Source organism: Juglans regia, chromosome 8, assembly GCF_001411555.2.
Source record: "Juglans regia cultivar Chandler chromosome 8, Walnut 2.0, whole genome shotgun sequence".
NCBI classification, from domain to species: domain Eukaryota; kingdom Viridiplantae; phylum Streptophyta; class Magnoliopsida; order Fagales; family Juglandaceae; genus Juglans; species Juglans regia.
Genome location: NC_049908.1, coordinates 26264724 through 26277623, shown reverse-complemented (window position 1 = coordinate 26277623; position 12900 = coordinate 26264724). Strand labels below are relative to the sequence as shown.

Here is a 12900-nt window from a genome sequence, read left to right as displayed (position 1 = left end):
ATGACATTCAGATATTTGGCTTGATTGTGGCTTGACCTTGGCTCGAGCAAAGTTTGGCTCGACACTTCGCTTGACATTCCGCTCCAGCGTACACTAGATAGATTATTAGCTCAACATTCGCTTGACAATTTGCTCGAGCGAACTCCAGGTTGATTGTTTGCTTAACACTCACTCAACAATCAGCTCGAGCGAACGCCAAGTAGATTGTTCGTTCGACACCTTGCTCGAGCGAATGTTCGTAAACTATGGTTTCTATGCCGTTAAGTATAAATACACATGTTTTTGCACAGTTTTGAAGAATGTTGTAACCGAAACAGAGATAGAAGACAGAAAACTCATTTTGTGAGATTTTGAGAGCTCATTGGTGTATTGAAGCTTTTGGGATTGAGGAGTGATATGTGATTACTCTCATATACTCCATTTTTGTGAAAGTTAATTCCTTAAGACCAACTTTGCTAGTGGATGTAGTCTTGTTCAAGCCGAACTGCCATTGGTGTTTGCTTCCTCTATTATACTTCAAAATAGTTGCCGATAACTAGTTAATCCCAAAAATCTATTATACTTCAAAATAGTTGCCGATAACTAGTTAAAGACTCTATTACGACAACAAGGCTTGAGAAAGTTCTTGGATGAGAATGTGTCGGATGAATCTTCTACACTAACAAAGGAAGATGAAGAGAAAGCACATAGTGTTATTCTGTTGTCTCTCTCTGATTGAGTATTGCGAGAGGTCACTGATGAAGAGTGTAACGCTTCGGTCCTGGAGGGGTCGGAGAGTTACTACCTTTCACTTAAGATCATATTTCACAATACAGATGTAATCTCCAATTTTTCAATTACATATAGATCTCATTATTTTAAACCAACTACTCCAAAGTAATTAACTAGGAACACCACAAGGTCTCAAAATAAACATCAACCTTCCAAAATAACAAGTCAACAGAGCAAACCAAATTTATTGAATAAAATTCTCCAATACCCAAAGTGCTCTCTTTATACTAAATTCACACAACCTTATCCATACTTCTTATTCCTGATTCCCCAGTGAATTATCCAAATCATCTGAAAAATATTGTGGAGATAAAGAGTGAGATACGAACAACTCAGTAAGCAGAGCATATAAAAGTATGTAAATATGAGCCTTTTCACAGAGTTCAATATGCAGAACAAAACATTTCAGTTCTAGAATGCAAACCAAAAAACATGTTATCAGAACATTAGAGCGACATTTCAAAATGTTCATATTCAAAAAATCTTTGGCATAACATGACTTAACATCATCATCTAATCATGTCATATCATATCATATAATATCATCATATCATATCAGAGATTATTTTTAACTCTCGTAGTAGGATTGTGCTATCCCTAGTGGCAAAACCAGACATTATTAGATTGTGAATATTTCCCTTATTCATTCTTTGAGCACCGAGTGTGCACACATGTAAGATCACATAGAAAAACCACTTTGTTTTCAAAGTGGGTGCACTCAGAATAAAGATGTGGGTACCAACCATATAATAGAACCAAAACCATCGCGTCAGAACCAGATTCAGAGCATCTTCGTATAATCAAAATAGATGCCACATCAGATCAAAACAGAGTACTGAATAGATTCATATCATTTTCACAATATTAAAAATAGATTCAGAGCATCTCTGTATAATCAAAACAAATTCGGATCATCTTCATACAACAAGCACAACTTTTCAGATTACATATTTGCTATTTTTGCACTAATCAAAAATAGAATGCTAAAAATTTTGCTCATGTTTATACCAATCATGTTAGAAAATAATTTCTCTTTTATACAGATTTCATGAGTAATGCATAACACATAACTGAGGTTGTTTTCACATTTCTTTTTCAAAACATAACATGCAGATTTTTCATAAATCAACCTCAGTTCATTTTCTCGTAATGCAAAATCTAGAATAGGAACTCCGCTTACCTTGATTTTTTAACTTCTCTAAATTTTCTCACAACAGTGCAAGGGGAATATCAATCGTCACCTATAAAATAGCCACGTAACTTCTTAAATTTCCAATTGAACACGTACTTCATAATTAAAACCCTAGATATTAAATGAAAATCTATATTCTCTTAAAGTCTAAAGTCTTAGAATCCTAAAATATCATCAGTTCCCATATACTTTGATTTTTCACATAATTTCTCCAAACAATTACTCGATTAAAACCTAAAATCATATTACTCATAAATTGGTCTTTAGAATATTATGATGCAAGCATGGGATCTTGATACCAAAATATACATATTAAATTGACGATATCCACATGTGGCATGTAAACCTTTGCAACTCATAACCCAAAACAAAATAGCATACTAATTTCCAGAAATAATTAAACCCAAGAACGCCTAAGAAATCAATTTCCTCATAAACTTGGGCTCATTAGAAACTAACACAAAATCAATCCCAAAACATGTGAACATCCAAACCCATTAGACCTTAATACAAATAAATGGCCTTGAGGTAATTGCACACACTAGCGCTACTGCCAAGTGTCCTCATCTAAAAGCAAGCACATGGGAGAAAAAGATTACGGAGCAGATGCTCACCAAGCGGAAACCTGCAGGCACCAAGCAAAGGAAATCTACTTCTCCTTTCTAAATTGGGATTGACCCAAAGCCAACCCCAGATTGTTCATCAGCAACATACTAAACATGTTTCTACCTATCTCTTACTAGGAATCCCAGAGGATTATGGATGAATCGGCCACATGCAAAGCAAAGACATTTCGTACTTTAAAGGAACCCACATCCAATTCCCTTGCATTGTAATTGTCAACCTCTTGCAACTTTTTTTGTCTCAATTCAATTTGAACCCAAAGGAAATTACCCCATCCACAACCATCTACTTGGACATCAACGTTGATTACCCTGCCGATAGTGTCGCCAATTTGTTCCCCACAATCACTATTCATGCATGCCAACAATAAATTATGCATTTGGACCAGAACATCTCCTATGCAAAATTCATCTTATGTGGTTGAGTAAAACATTCAATGTGATACCCAGTATTTACGTGTATTTTGACTAAGTAAATTATTGCATTTATTAAGATTATGAGTTTTCTTATTTTAAATTTTAGATGATTTACGTTATATTATTTTAAGATTTTTAATTGTTAATTAAATGTGTTTTCTTGTTATTAATAATTGTTCATTATTTAAATTGCTCTTTATTTTAAATTAATTTATTATAGGATTTAATTATTTTATTTTCATTTAAGCGCTACATTTAAATTATTTTATTTAATTTGCCGTTTTGAAATCTTTTTCGTTGGATCATTTTTGTGACCCAAGATGTGAGGATTGTACCTCATTTTTTTCTTTTCCTCTTTTTCTTTTCTTCCTCTTTTCTTTTTCCCCCCATTTCTTTTCTCCTCTCTCTCTCTTCTCTCCCGCGCTCGCAGCACCCCCTCCCCCGTCCGTTTCGTTGCTCACCACCCACTGCCGCCGCACGCCGCCGTGATCGACACTGCCCCTCCCATTCTTTTCCTCACCGGCCGGCGACCACCCCTTCAATCCCAGCCCCTTTCGCACCGCCATGAGTCCCTACGCATGGCTTCAAGCCGCAGCAACCAATTGTTCCAGCGCTGCCGTCGCGCCACCTCCGGCCACAATTTTTTCACCACATCATCCTTGACCTTCCAGCAATTTAAACCACCCATCCTCAGCTCCAATCTGCCACTGGTGAAGCTCCACCATCCACATTTCCATTTTAAACATTTTGGCCTTAAACCGCCCTCTACGCCGCCACCCACGGCCAACCACCACCACCACTAGCTTCATCGACATCCCTAAGCCATTCCCTAGTAATCTCGAGTCTTAATTTGTCCCTGTTCAAAAGTGGATTTTTGAGACCCACAGCCACAGTGCATTTTGCACTGTCTTGTTGCTGTGCCGCCACTTCTTGCAGCTCCGTGATTCTTCGAAAATTATAATAAAGCACTATGAGTATTTTTCCAAAGAACTTTCACGATTTAAATGTATTTTTGCACTAACTCATTTCACTGTGAACTGGTTGGTTATGCTGGACTGACTCCGAGGAGTAAAGAGGTCGGATGGATTGGAGGATAGAGTTGTTTGTGTGTTTTGGACTGTGTTGTGAATTGTTGGATGTTGGATATTGAGACGTTTTATGTACATGGCATATTTGCACGCATGATCATGTTTGTAAATGAAAACTGGGTTTTCGTGTAATTGCATTCATGTTCATGTGTTTATTGAAAACTGAATTTTCATGTGAGAAAGGATTTTGGGTGCGTGTGTATCATGACCCAAGCTGAGTTAGGGCATTATCTTGGTGGAGCTCCTCTGGTCACTTGGGAGCGTGGGTTGTCGCTGGGCGACAATGAGATCGGACGGGATGGTAACGCTCTTGTGCCGACTCCGTGGCCCTTCTGCTAGCGGGGGCTAGAGGATGCTTGGCTACGAACGCGCTGGACCCGAAATTGGGCATCGCTCGTTACGAAGTCACACGCACGGTCGTTACCCGTGGTGTGACCAAGGGAGCCAGAGTGTGCGGCTGGTCCCTAGGGGAGATCTTGGTGCATACGGTAAAATTGGTTAAAAGGCAATTTTCTAGGAAAATGGCAAGTTCTTGGATAAATGGATTATTGTGCTATTTTGTGGGAAAATTGCGTGTGTTGGATAAATGGATTTTGTGTGGGTCATTTTCTGGGAAAATGACGGATTATTGTTTTGGGCTATTTTAAGGGAAAATGGCGGGAAATTTTTTTATGGAAATTTTTTGGGTAAAATGGGATTTTGGCGTGCGTTGAAAAATATTCATTTTCAGGAAAAATGTTGTTTTGAGAATAATGCATATTTCATCATATGCATACATGTTGATTGCATTAATGCATTTTTATTCTCGAGGATTGTTTGGATTATACTTACCTGCGGTACCATTTTATGGTAACGCATGTTTTGATGCAAATGAAGCTGAGGGTGTGCCTGAGGATTCGGCAAATGAAGCTGAGGGTGTGCCTGAGGATTCGGCTTCGCCTAAGAAGTGATTTGGGATCACTCGTTAATGTATTTGGACTTATATTATATTTTATTTTGGAATAACTGTATAACTCTTTTTTAATCATTTTACCTATGTAAATTTGTATTAAAAATTCTGGTACTTAGTTGACTTACTTAAATTATCTGCTGCGTTATTTTTGTACATTGTTGCATATACACACACTTGACAATATCGTTGGAATGCATGATCGTGTTGTCATCATCCGGATGTCTCGATTCCCATGTTCCCTTACTAAATATTGATGTATTCACTTTTGTTTACGCTCATGTTTGCCTTTTCAATTCCTAAAATGGGAATGTCCGGGCCATAAGCAAAACGTTTGATATGTAATCTTCTTGGCCACATGTACATGCAGTTCTGGTCCAATTGTTGGTTCCAGACATAAATGTTTTGGCCTTGTTCATAAATTAAGTAGAAATTTAAAGTTGGATATTGAATTGTTCCTCTGTTTGCATGTGGTCCACAAATCAGTAATGTTTTTTTCTTCATTAATGAATATATTAGAGAGAAGTGGACAAGTGGTCGGCTGTAATATATAGGTTCTAAAGAATATGCATGTGCGGACCCAACTATATTTTAAATGAAGTTTGTACGTGATAGGACAGTATTTAGCATTATTATTCCTAATTACAGAGGAGGTAACGCCATATTAGAGAAACAAACTAAAAAATAATTATTTAAATCTCAGGTAAGAACAACCAGATTTATTACACTGTAATAGAAATTTAAGAAGACAGAAATAGGAAAATGCTTTCTTATTCCACGTTGATAAATTATCACGCAAGAAGGACAACCTCGTTTTGGCAGCTAGAGATAGAAGCAGCTAAATAGTGAGCATTTAAAGACACTCTTGGAACAAATACAAAGAAACCAAAACATGCAGATTAAGGTATTCTTCAATGGTTGGTAGAAGCCAAGCTGTTTCCAATGTCAATGACAAATCGGTATCTTACATCACCCTTAGCAAGACGCTCCATTGCCTTGTTAAGGTAGTCTATTGGAATAAGCTCAATGTCTGCTGTGATGTTATGTTTTGCAGCAAAATCTATCATCTCTTGTGTTTCCTTCAATCCTCCAGTGGCACTCCCCGCAACCATTTTTCTTCCTGTCAAAACAGGTCTTATTAACTCGATAGCTATATACGAACAAGATGGAATTCCAACTTATAACAAAGGGAAAAGTTAGTAATTGACTTGAAAGGAAATTACCCATAAGTAGAGGAAAGACTGGTAGCTCAAGCGGTTTCTCTGGTGCACCCAACATAACAAGCTTTCCATGAGACTTTAATAGACCAATTAAGGGCTGAATAGAATGCACAGCAGATACTGTATCCAGTATTCCATCAAACGTGCCCTGGGCAGCCTGTACAAATTTTATAGTTTTAACAATCACTCTCTATTAATATTATTAGACTATATATCAAGAGGAGAAGTAGAGAAAAATGTTGTTAGCTAACACTCACCTGCAATTGTTCTTGGTCACGACTATTTAAGAACGAGTCAGCACCAAGATGCCCCAGAGCTTCATCTTTCTTGTTGGCGGAGGTACTAATTACAGTCACTTTTGCTCCGAAAGCCTTGGCAAATTTAACACCCACATGACCAAGTCCACCTAGGCCAACAATCCCAATGTGTTTACCAGGCTCTGCTAACCCATAATATTTCAAAGGACTGTAAAGTGTAATCCCAGCACAAAGAAGGGGAGCACTAGCATCGAGTGGTAAGTTTTCAGGGAATCGAATGATGTAGCGCTCATTAGCTACCATAGTGTCTGAGTAGCCTCCGTATGTAATTGTGCCATCACGGTATATGTGATCATATGTCAGTATCGTTTGGGGACAGTAAATTTCAAGGTCATTGTTGCAGTTCTCGCAAGAGTGGCATGCACCAACCACGCATCCCACTCCCACTTTGTCTCCCACTTTAACTTTCTTCACCTCGTTCCCTACTTCTGTCACTTCCCCAACAATTTCGTGCCTGCAATTGAAATATGAAAGTCCAATGTTATTGCAGACAGAAGTAGTTACGTCTTTGTGTACCAAAAGATCAATTGACGGTTTAGTTGATCTTTTTTGGGCTACACAATCGCTTAAAATGAAATGGAAACTTACCCAGGAACAAGTGGGTATTTGGAACTACCCCACTCGTTTTTGATCTTGTGAAGGTCGGAGTGGCATATCCCACAATAAAGAACTTTGAACCTTACATCCTTGTCTCCGGTTGCCCTATAGATATACCATTTAAAGCACAAATTGAAAACTCAGAAGCTTGAGAAAGCAATGCATAACGACAACCAATGAGAGACAATCACAATCCTTGTTAGTTGATCAAAATTTGAAACTATTAAACATTAATGTATTTACTTTAAATGCTAAGAGAAGAAAACAGAAAGGAAGGGAAAACAGATCAAGTAAGAATGGAATTAAGGTGGGGAGCGAGAGATCGAGAGGGGACCTTCTGGAGAATTTAAAAGGCGAGAGAAGGCCAGAAGAATCTCTAGCTGCCCATCCAAAGGCCTTCACCGGGTGCTGTTCTTCGGGTGCTTTCTCCATTTTTGTCTTTTTTAGACACGTACGTACGTACTATAAAAACAGCTAACAAATAGTAACAATAGAGTGAGAGTTTAAGCAGATAACAATGAGAGAGAGATGTATGATAGGTATGGGATGTGAATTGTGGAGGCCAGAAACAAGCGTTCGATGTATATATAGCGGGAGTGGTGCAGTATTGAATTGGGGTTGGGATGACGTATTCGGTGAGCAAATGGGGGAACTACGTGAGGTAATGGCTTTTGTAATCTTGTTGACTGACGTACTCGATTAGCTAATCTTTTTGTCTTCGATACAGAGATCGGTGCATGGTTTAATTTGGCTGACGTACTCGATTAGCTAATTCCTGAATGTCTCGTCAGTGTTCTTATATATAGATTTTATCATCTATATACATATGAAATTATTATATTATAGATTGTTGGAGGTTATTGAAAATTATGAAAATAAAATAAAAAACTAATTAAAGAATATAAAGTAATTAAAAAGATATAAATAATAAAAAATAATAATATTTTATTATTATAGAGAATGTGATAACTAATTAAATATAGATTTTTATTATTATTATTATTATAAAAAATAATACTTCCATTAATAAAAGGAGATTACAGACATTTGTCAAGCCAAATGACTTGAGAAATAAAGTCTGGAATACAATCCCACCACATAGCAATATCCTCCACATTTTTCACATAACAAGTTGAAGTATGAGTTGTCCTATTTCCCTCTCTAGGAACATAAACAAAAGAACAATTAACAAAACATGAAGAAAGAGACATAATTTCCCTGTATAACAGCCCCAATATTAGAGAGCCATCCATAGCATTTTGCTCCAAAGCCTCCACCACCAACAAGCAATCAGATTCCACTCGAATTCTTGAGATGCCCATACTTGCACACAGTTGAAGACCCCGAAAAATAGCTTTTAACTCCACAACTTCTGGTTCCTCAATTTTCTGGTTCCTCAACTTCTCTCTCAACCTTGGACGTAGCCATCAACACCTTACCTTGATCATCTCGCAAAATAATCCCAATACCTGATTTGCACAATTCTCCAAACATGGCTCCATCAACATTAAGTTTGAGCAGACTCGGTAAAGGAGGTTTCCAGCAAAAGTGCCATTTTGCTTGCACCTAGGGGTGATAAACGGTCTGGTCCGTTCGGTCCGAACCGGACCGGACCGACACTTAGACCGGTCCGGTCCACATTTTAGAAGACCAAAAGCATTCGGTCCGGTCCACGGTCCAGGGTCTTTTCGAACCGGACCGAATGAAAAATAAAAAAAAATATATATTTTATATATAATAATTGTACAATTAACAATATAAATTTTAAATATATTATTAATACTTGTTAATATTCTATAAATTAACAATATTTTATATATATCTTCATCTAACCTATCACTATTGACAATATAAAATTTTAAATATGCTATTAACACTTGTTAATATTCTATGAATTAATTAATATATAATATCAACTAGTTAATTATATAGTAATTATATAAATTAATAATATAATTTTCATCTAATTTATTATCATTGACCATATAAGATATTTTTTTATTGAGTTTGTTACATAATCTACATTAATAAGTCACTTAATTTAATTTAGTATTTTAAATAATTTTTTTATAAATTATTTAAAAAAAAAAAAAGGCCGGACCGACTGGACCGGACTTGATCGGACCGATAGCTATTGGTCCGGTCCGGTCCCTTTGGGTGTTTGGTCAGGTCCGGTCCGGAAAAATGAAGGACAGAAAATATTCGATCCATCGCCGGACCGGACCGGACCGTTTGCAGCCCTACTTGCACCCTAGACTTCAATCGAACTTGCACATAATTCCTTATTAAACTCAAAGCATTATCAGCAACCGTTTTTGGACACAAAAGCACCTGATCATGCACCATTTGATTACGCCTACACCAAAAACTCCAAGCTATAGTAAGGAAAAGACATAAATTTTCCTTGTGGACCCCCTGACACAAAAGCAAAGCTATCTGACAAATTTTCAGATTGTGATCCAAAGGCAAAGCAGGCAATAGCTCTTTCCACAAACACAATAAACTATCACAAGTAAGCAATGCATGATTGAGATCTTCACCCATGAAACCACAAAAATTGCAAACAGGATCTATGAGTACATGTCTCCTCACTAAGTTTTGTTTTGAGGGAAGGCCATCTTTACAAGCGCCCCAAGCAAATATTTTTATCTTGCTTGGTACTTGCATCCTCCATAGTTGCTTCCATAACACATGCATAGAACTCGCTGTTGAAGCCTCAGAAAGCTGAGATCACAAACTTCCTTTAATAAACTTGTAACAACTTTTAACACTAAAGTCCCCATTCCTCTCATGAATCCAAACTTGTTTGTCAACATTAACACTTGGACAAACAACAAGCTTGAGAATATCTGACACCACATTTGGATTGAAGAGAGATCTTAGTTTGAGAACATTCCAATTTCCTGCATCAACATCCATAAGAGAAGCCACCACCTCATTTTGTACTTCGGATAAGCCATGAGAACCTTCAAAACATAAAGCCCCATGACCTGGAATCCACTAGTTAGTCCAATTTTTTACAGTTCTCCCGTCACCAATACGCCATTTGCACCCTCCAAGGACCCACTTCTTAGCTTCCCAAATGTCCCTCCAAGTGTAAATAGGGGAGTTTCCTAAACCTGCTTGTTCAAAAGCTGAATTAGGAAAATATCTAGCCTTTAACAATCTAAAGACTAAGGGAGACTCATCCTATAGCAGACGCCAACCCTGCTTAGCCAATATAGCTAAATTAAAAGTCCTCAAATCTTTAAAACCCAAGCCCCCACCAGCTTTTGTTTCACACATTTCTGCCCAACTCAACCAATGAATCTTCATTTCCGCCCCGTTTTGACCCCACCAGAATTTTGCCATTAAGCCCTCCAAATCAGAATACAAGGTTGAAGGTAATAAAAAACAACTCATTGCATACATAGGTATTGACTGCACTACAGCTTTCAAAAGCACTTCCTTCCCCCCTTGTGATAGCAATTGTTCCTTCCAACCTTGGAGTTTTTGCCACACTCATTGCTTAATAGAAAGGAAAGCCCGATGCCTCGACCTCCCCACCATAGGAGGAAGGCTTAAATACTTTTCATACTGCTGGATCTCACTATTACCCCACAACTGTTTAATCTCAGTTTGGACCGCTCTTCTGACATTGTTGCTGAAAACCATGGTTGTTTTCTCCTTATTAATTTTTTAACCCGAGATAGATTCAAAAAAATCCAAAACAACATGCACTCGTCTATTTTCCTCAACCTCAGCCTTACAAAAACTAACACAATCATCTGCGAATAGCAAATGATTAATGTTAGGAGCACCCCATCAAATTTTCAGATCCCCTTCTTTCGACAATAAAGTAATCAATCCTTCAGTGCAAAGTAAGAACAAATAAGGAGACAATGGGTCCCCTTGCCTCAAGTCCTGAGAAGGATAAACAGGCCCTTTAGGCTCGCCATTAATCAATACCGAGAAGGAAACTGAGCGAACACAAAACATTATCAAAGAGACAATTTGAGGAGCAAAACCCATCACTTCCATAACTGATTGTAGAAAGCCCCATTACACCCTATCATAAGCCTTACTCATGTCTAATTTAAGACAATATAGATTTTAAGTATTAAGTGATTAACTAAAAGTTAAAAAGTCACATATTCTTTAAATTTTAAAGTTTGGGATGACCAATGCTCTTAAGGGTCAAAGACATGGGTTCGGTTTTGGATGGTTGTGGAGATGATGTGAAAATTTATAATAATCTCAATGAGATATATTTAATGAAAAAACCTAGGCGCGGTTGGCAACCTAGTTTACACAACAGGTAACTCATGTACTATTTAATGAAAAAACCTGCTAGTTATCATTTTTATCTTTCAATTGTAGACAATTTTAATAAATATATTTGGTTCATTCCACTTCACACTAAGTCTGATGTCCCTACTATATTTTTGGCTTTTCTACGTTACATGGGTAACACTTTTTCTTCCAATGTTATTTCTATTCAATCTAATTGGGGAGGCGAGCCTCATCCCCTTCCTGCTTTACTTAAATCATTTGGCATTTGTCACCATATCACTTGTCCATATTCTCATCCTCAAAATGGTAGTGTTGAGAGATGTCATCGTCACATTGTTGAAACTGGGCTTTCACTTTTAGCCTATGCTTTGGTTCCCGACAAATATTGGATTGAGGCCTTTAACTACTATTTTCCTTATCATTTGTATGCCCCCACCAATTCTTAATAATATTTCCCCTTCTCAAGTTCTCTTTCATCATTTTCCCAATTATTCATTTTTGCACAATTTTGCCTTTACTTGTTGCCACAATTTACGTCCATTTAACCGTCACAAAACAGATCTTTGCTCTTAACTATGTGTCTTCATGGACGATAGACCAGATCATAAATGATACAATTGTCTACATATTCCAACAGGTCAAGTCTACATCTCACATGATGTTCGCTTTAATGAGGCCTGTTTCTCTTTTGCTTCTTTTGCTTCTGCATCTGGCCCCTTTACTGCGTTGGGCCCAGACCTTCCTCTGCCTCAAAACATTTTGCTCAAGAGGATGCTTCTAGAAAAATCAGCTCAAAGGAAAAACAGAAAGGTGCAACCGTGACATTGGATGCTAAATAACAGAAAGCATAATGTGCATTGCAGTAGAAGACTCTAGAAGAATTTTACATAACTGAAATATTATTAGATGGCATGTGATTTGGAATTAATGGGTTGCCACCTATTGTGGTCTATATATACTGTGAGTCATTATACAAATGTAGCAGGAAAAATTGATGGAAATGCAAAAAATTGATTGAGGCCTTTTGAAAAACAGTTTTTGTGCTGTCATATTTGCTTGTTTCTTTAACGCTTAGTGGCTGAAGGTGGAGAACTCAAGAGAAAGAGGAAATTCAAATTGGGAGGAAGAAAAAAAACCAAGATGCTCAGTGGGATGGATGAGGGTGGTTCACAGTGGTCTGGTATTGCTGTGAGAGGGTGGAGTTCGGTCACGGGTCTTGACGGGGCGATGCTTGCGGTAGAATCTAGGGTTGAGTGGCGCATGGGGAATGAGATAATTGGAAGGGGAAAAAACTGCAGGGAAGAGAGGGGAAAGAACTCGAGGAGTGGGGCAAGGAGAGCAATTGTAGGGAATAAGAGAATTTGAGAGAGTGTGGAGGCATGAATGGGAGAGGAAGTATCGGAGGAGAGAAAACTGAAGAGGGAGGGAAAAACCATCGGGGAGTGGGGGAGAGA

The 12900-nt window shown here is 37.7% G+C and overlaps 1 protein-coding gene across 1 annotated transcript; it reads right to left on the bottom strand.

Annotated features, from left to right (window-relative positions):
- Positions 1 to 5744: 5744 nt before the first annotated feature.
- Positions 5745 to 7734, bottom strand: LOC108986824 (probable mannitol dehydrogenase). The gene is made up of 5 exons (XM_035693241.1): positions 7509 to 7734; positions 7166 to 7279; positions 6518 to 7031; positions 6264 to 6417; positions 5745 to 6160 (listed from the first exon to the last, which is right to left on the bottom strand). The coding sequence occupies exons 1-5, from the start codon at positions 7604 to 7606 to the stop codon at positions 5952 to 5954; spliced, it is 1089 nt and encodes a 362-aa protein (XP_035549134.1). The 5' UTR covers positions 7607 to 7734; the 3' UTR covers positions 5745 to 5951.
- Positions 7735 to 12900: the final 5166 nt, after the last annotated feature.

What these genes read in the sequence shown, in the direction of transcription:
- LOC108986824 (XM_035693241.1), bottom strand. Translation starts at nt 7,606, where the DNA reads ATGGAGAAAGCACCCGAAGAACAGCACCCGGTGAAGGCCTTTGGATGG. An exon ending in CCTTTTAAATTCTCCAGAAG is followed by an intron (nt 7,280 to 7,508) that starts GTCCCCTCTCGA and finishes GTATATCTATAG; the next exon opens with GGCAACCGGAGACAAGGATG. An exon ending in AGTCTTTCCTCTACTTATGG is followed by an intron (nt 6,161 to 6,263) that starts GTAATTTCCTTT and finishes CTGTTTTGACAG; the next exon opens with GAAGAAAAATGGTTGCGGGG.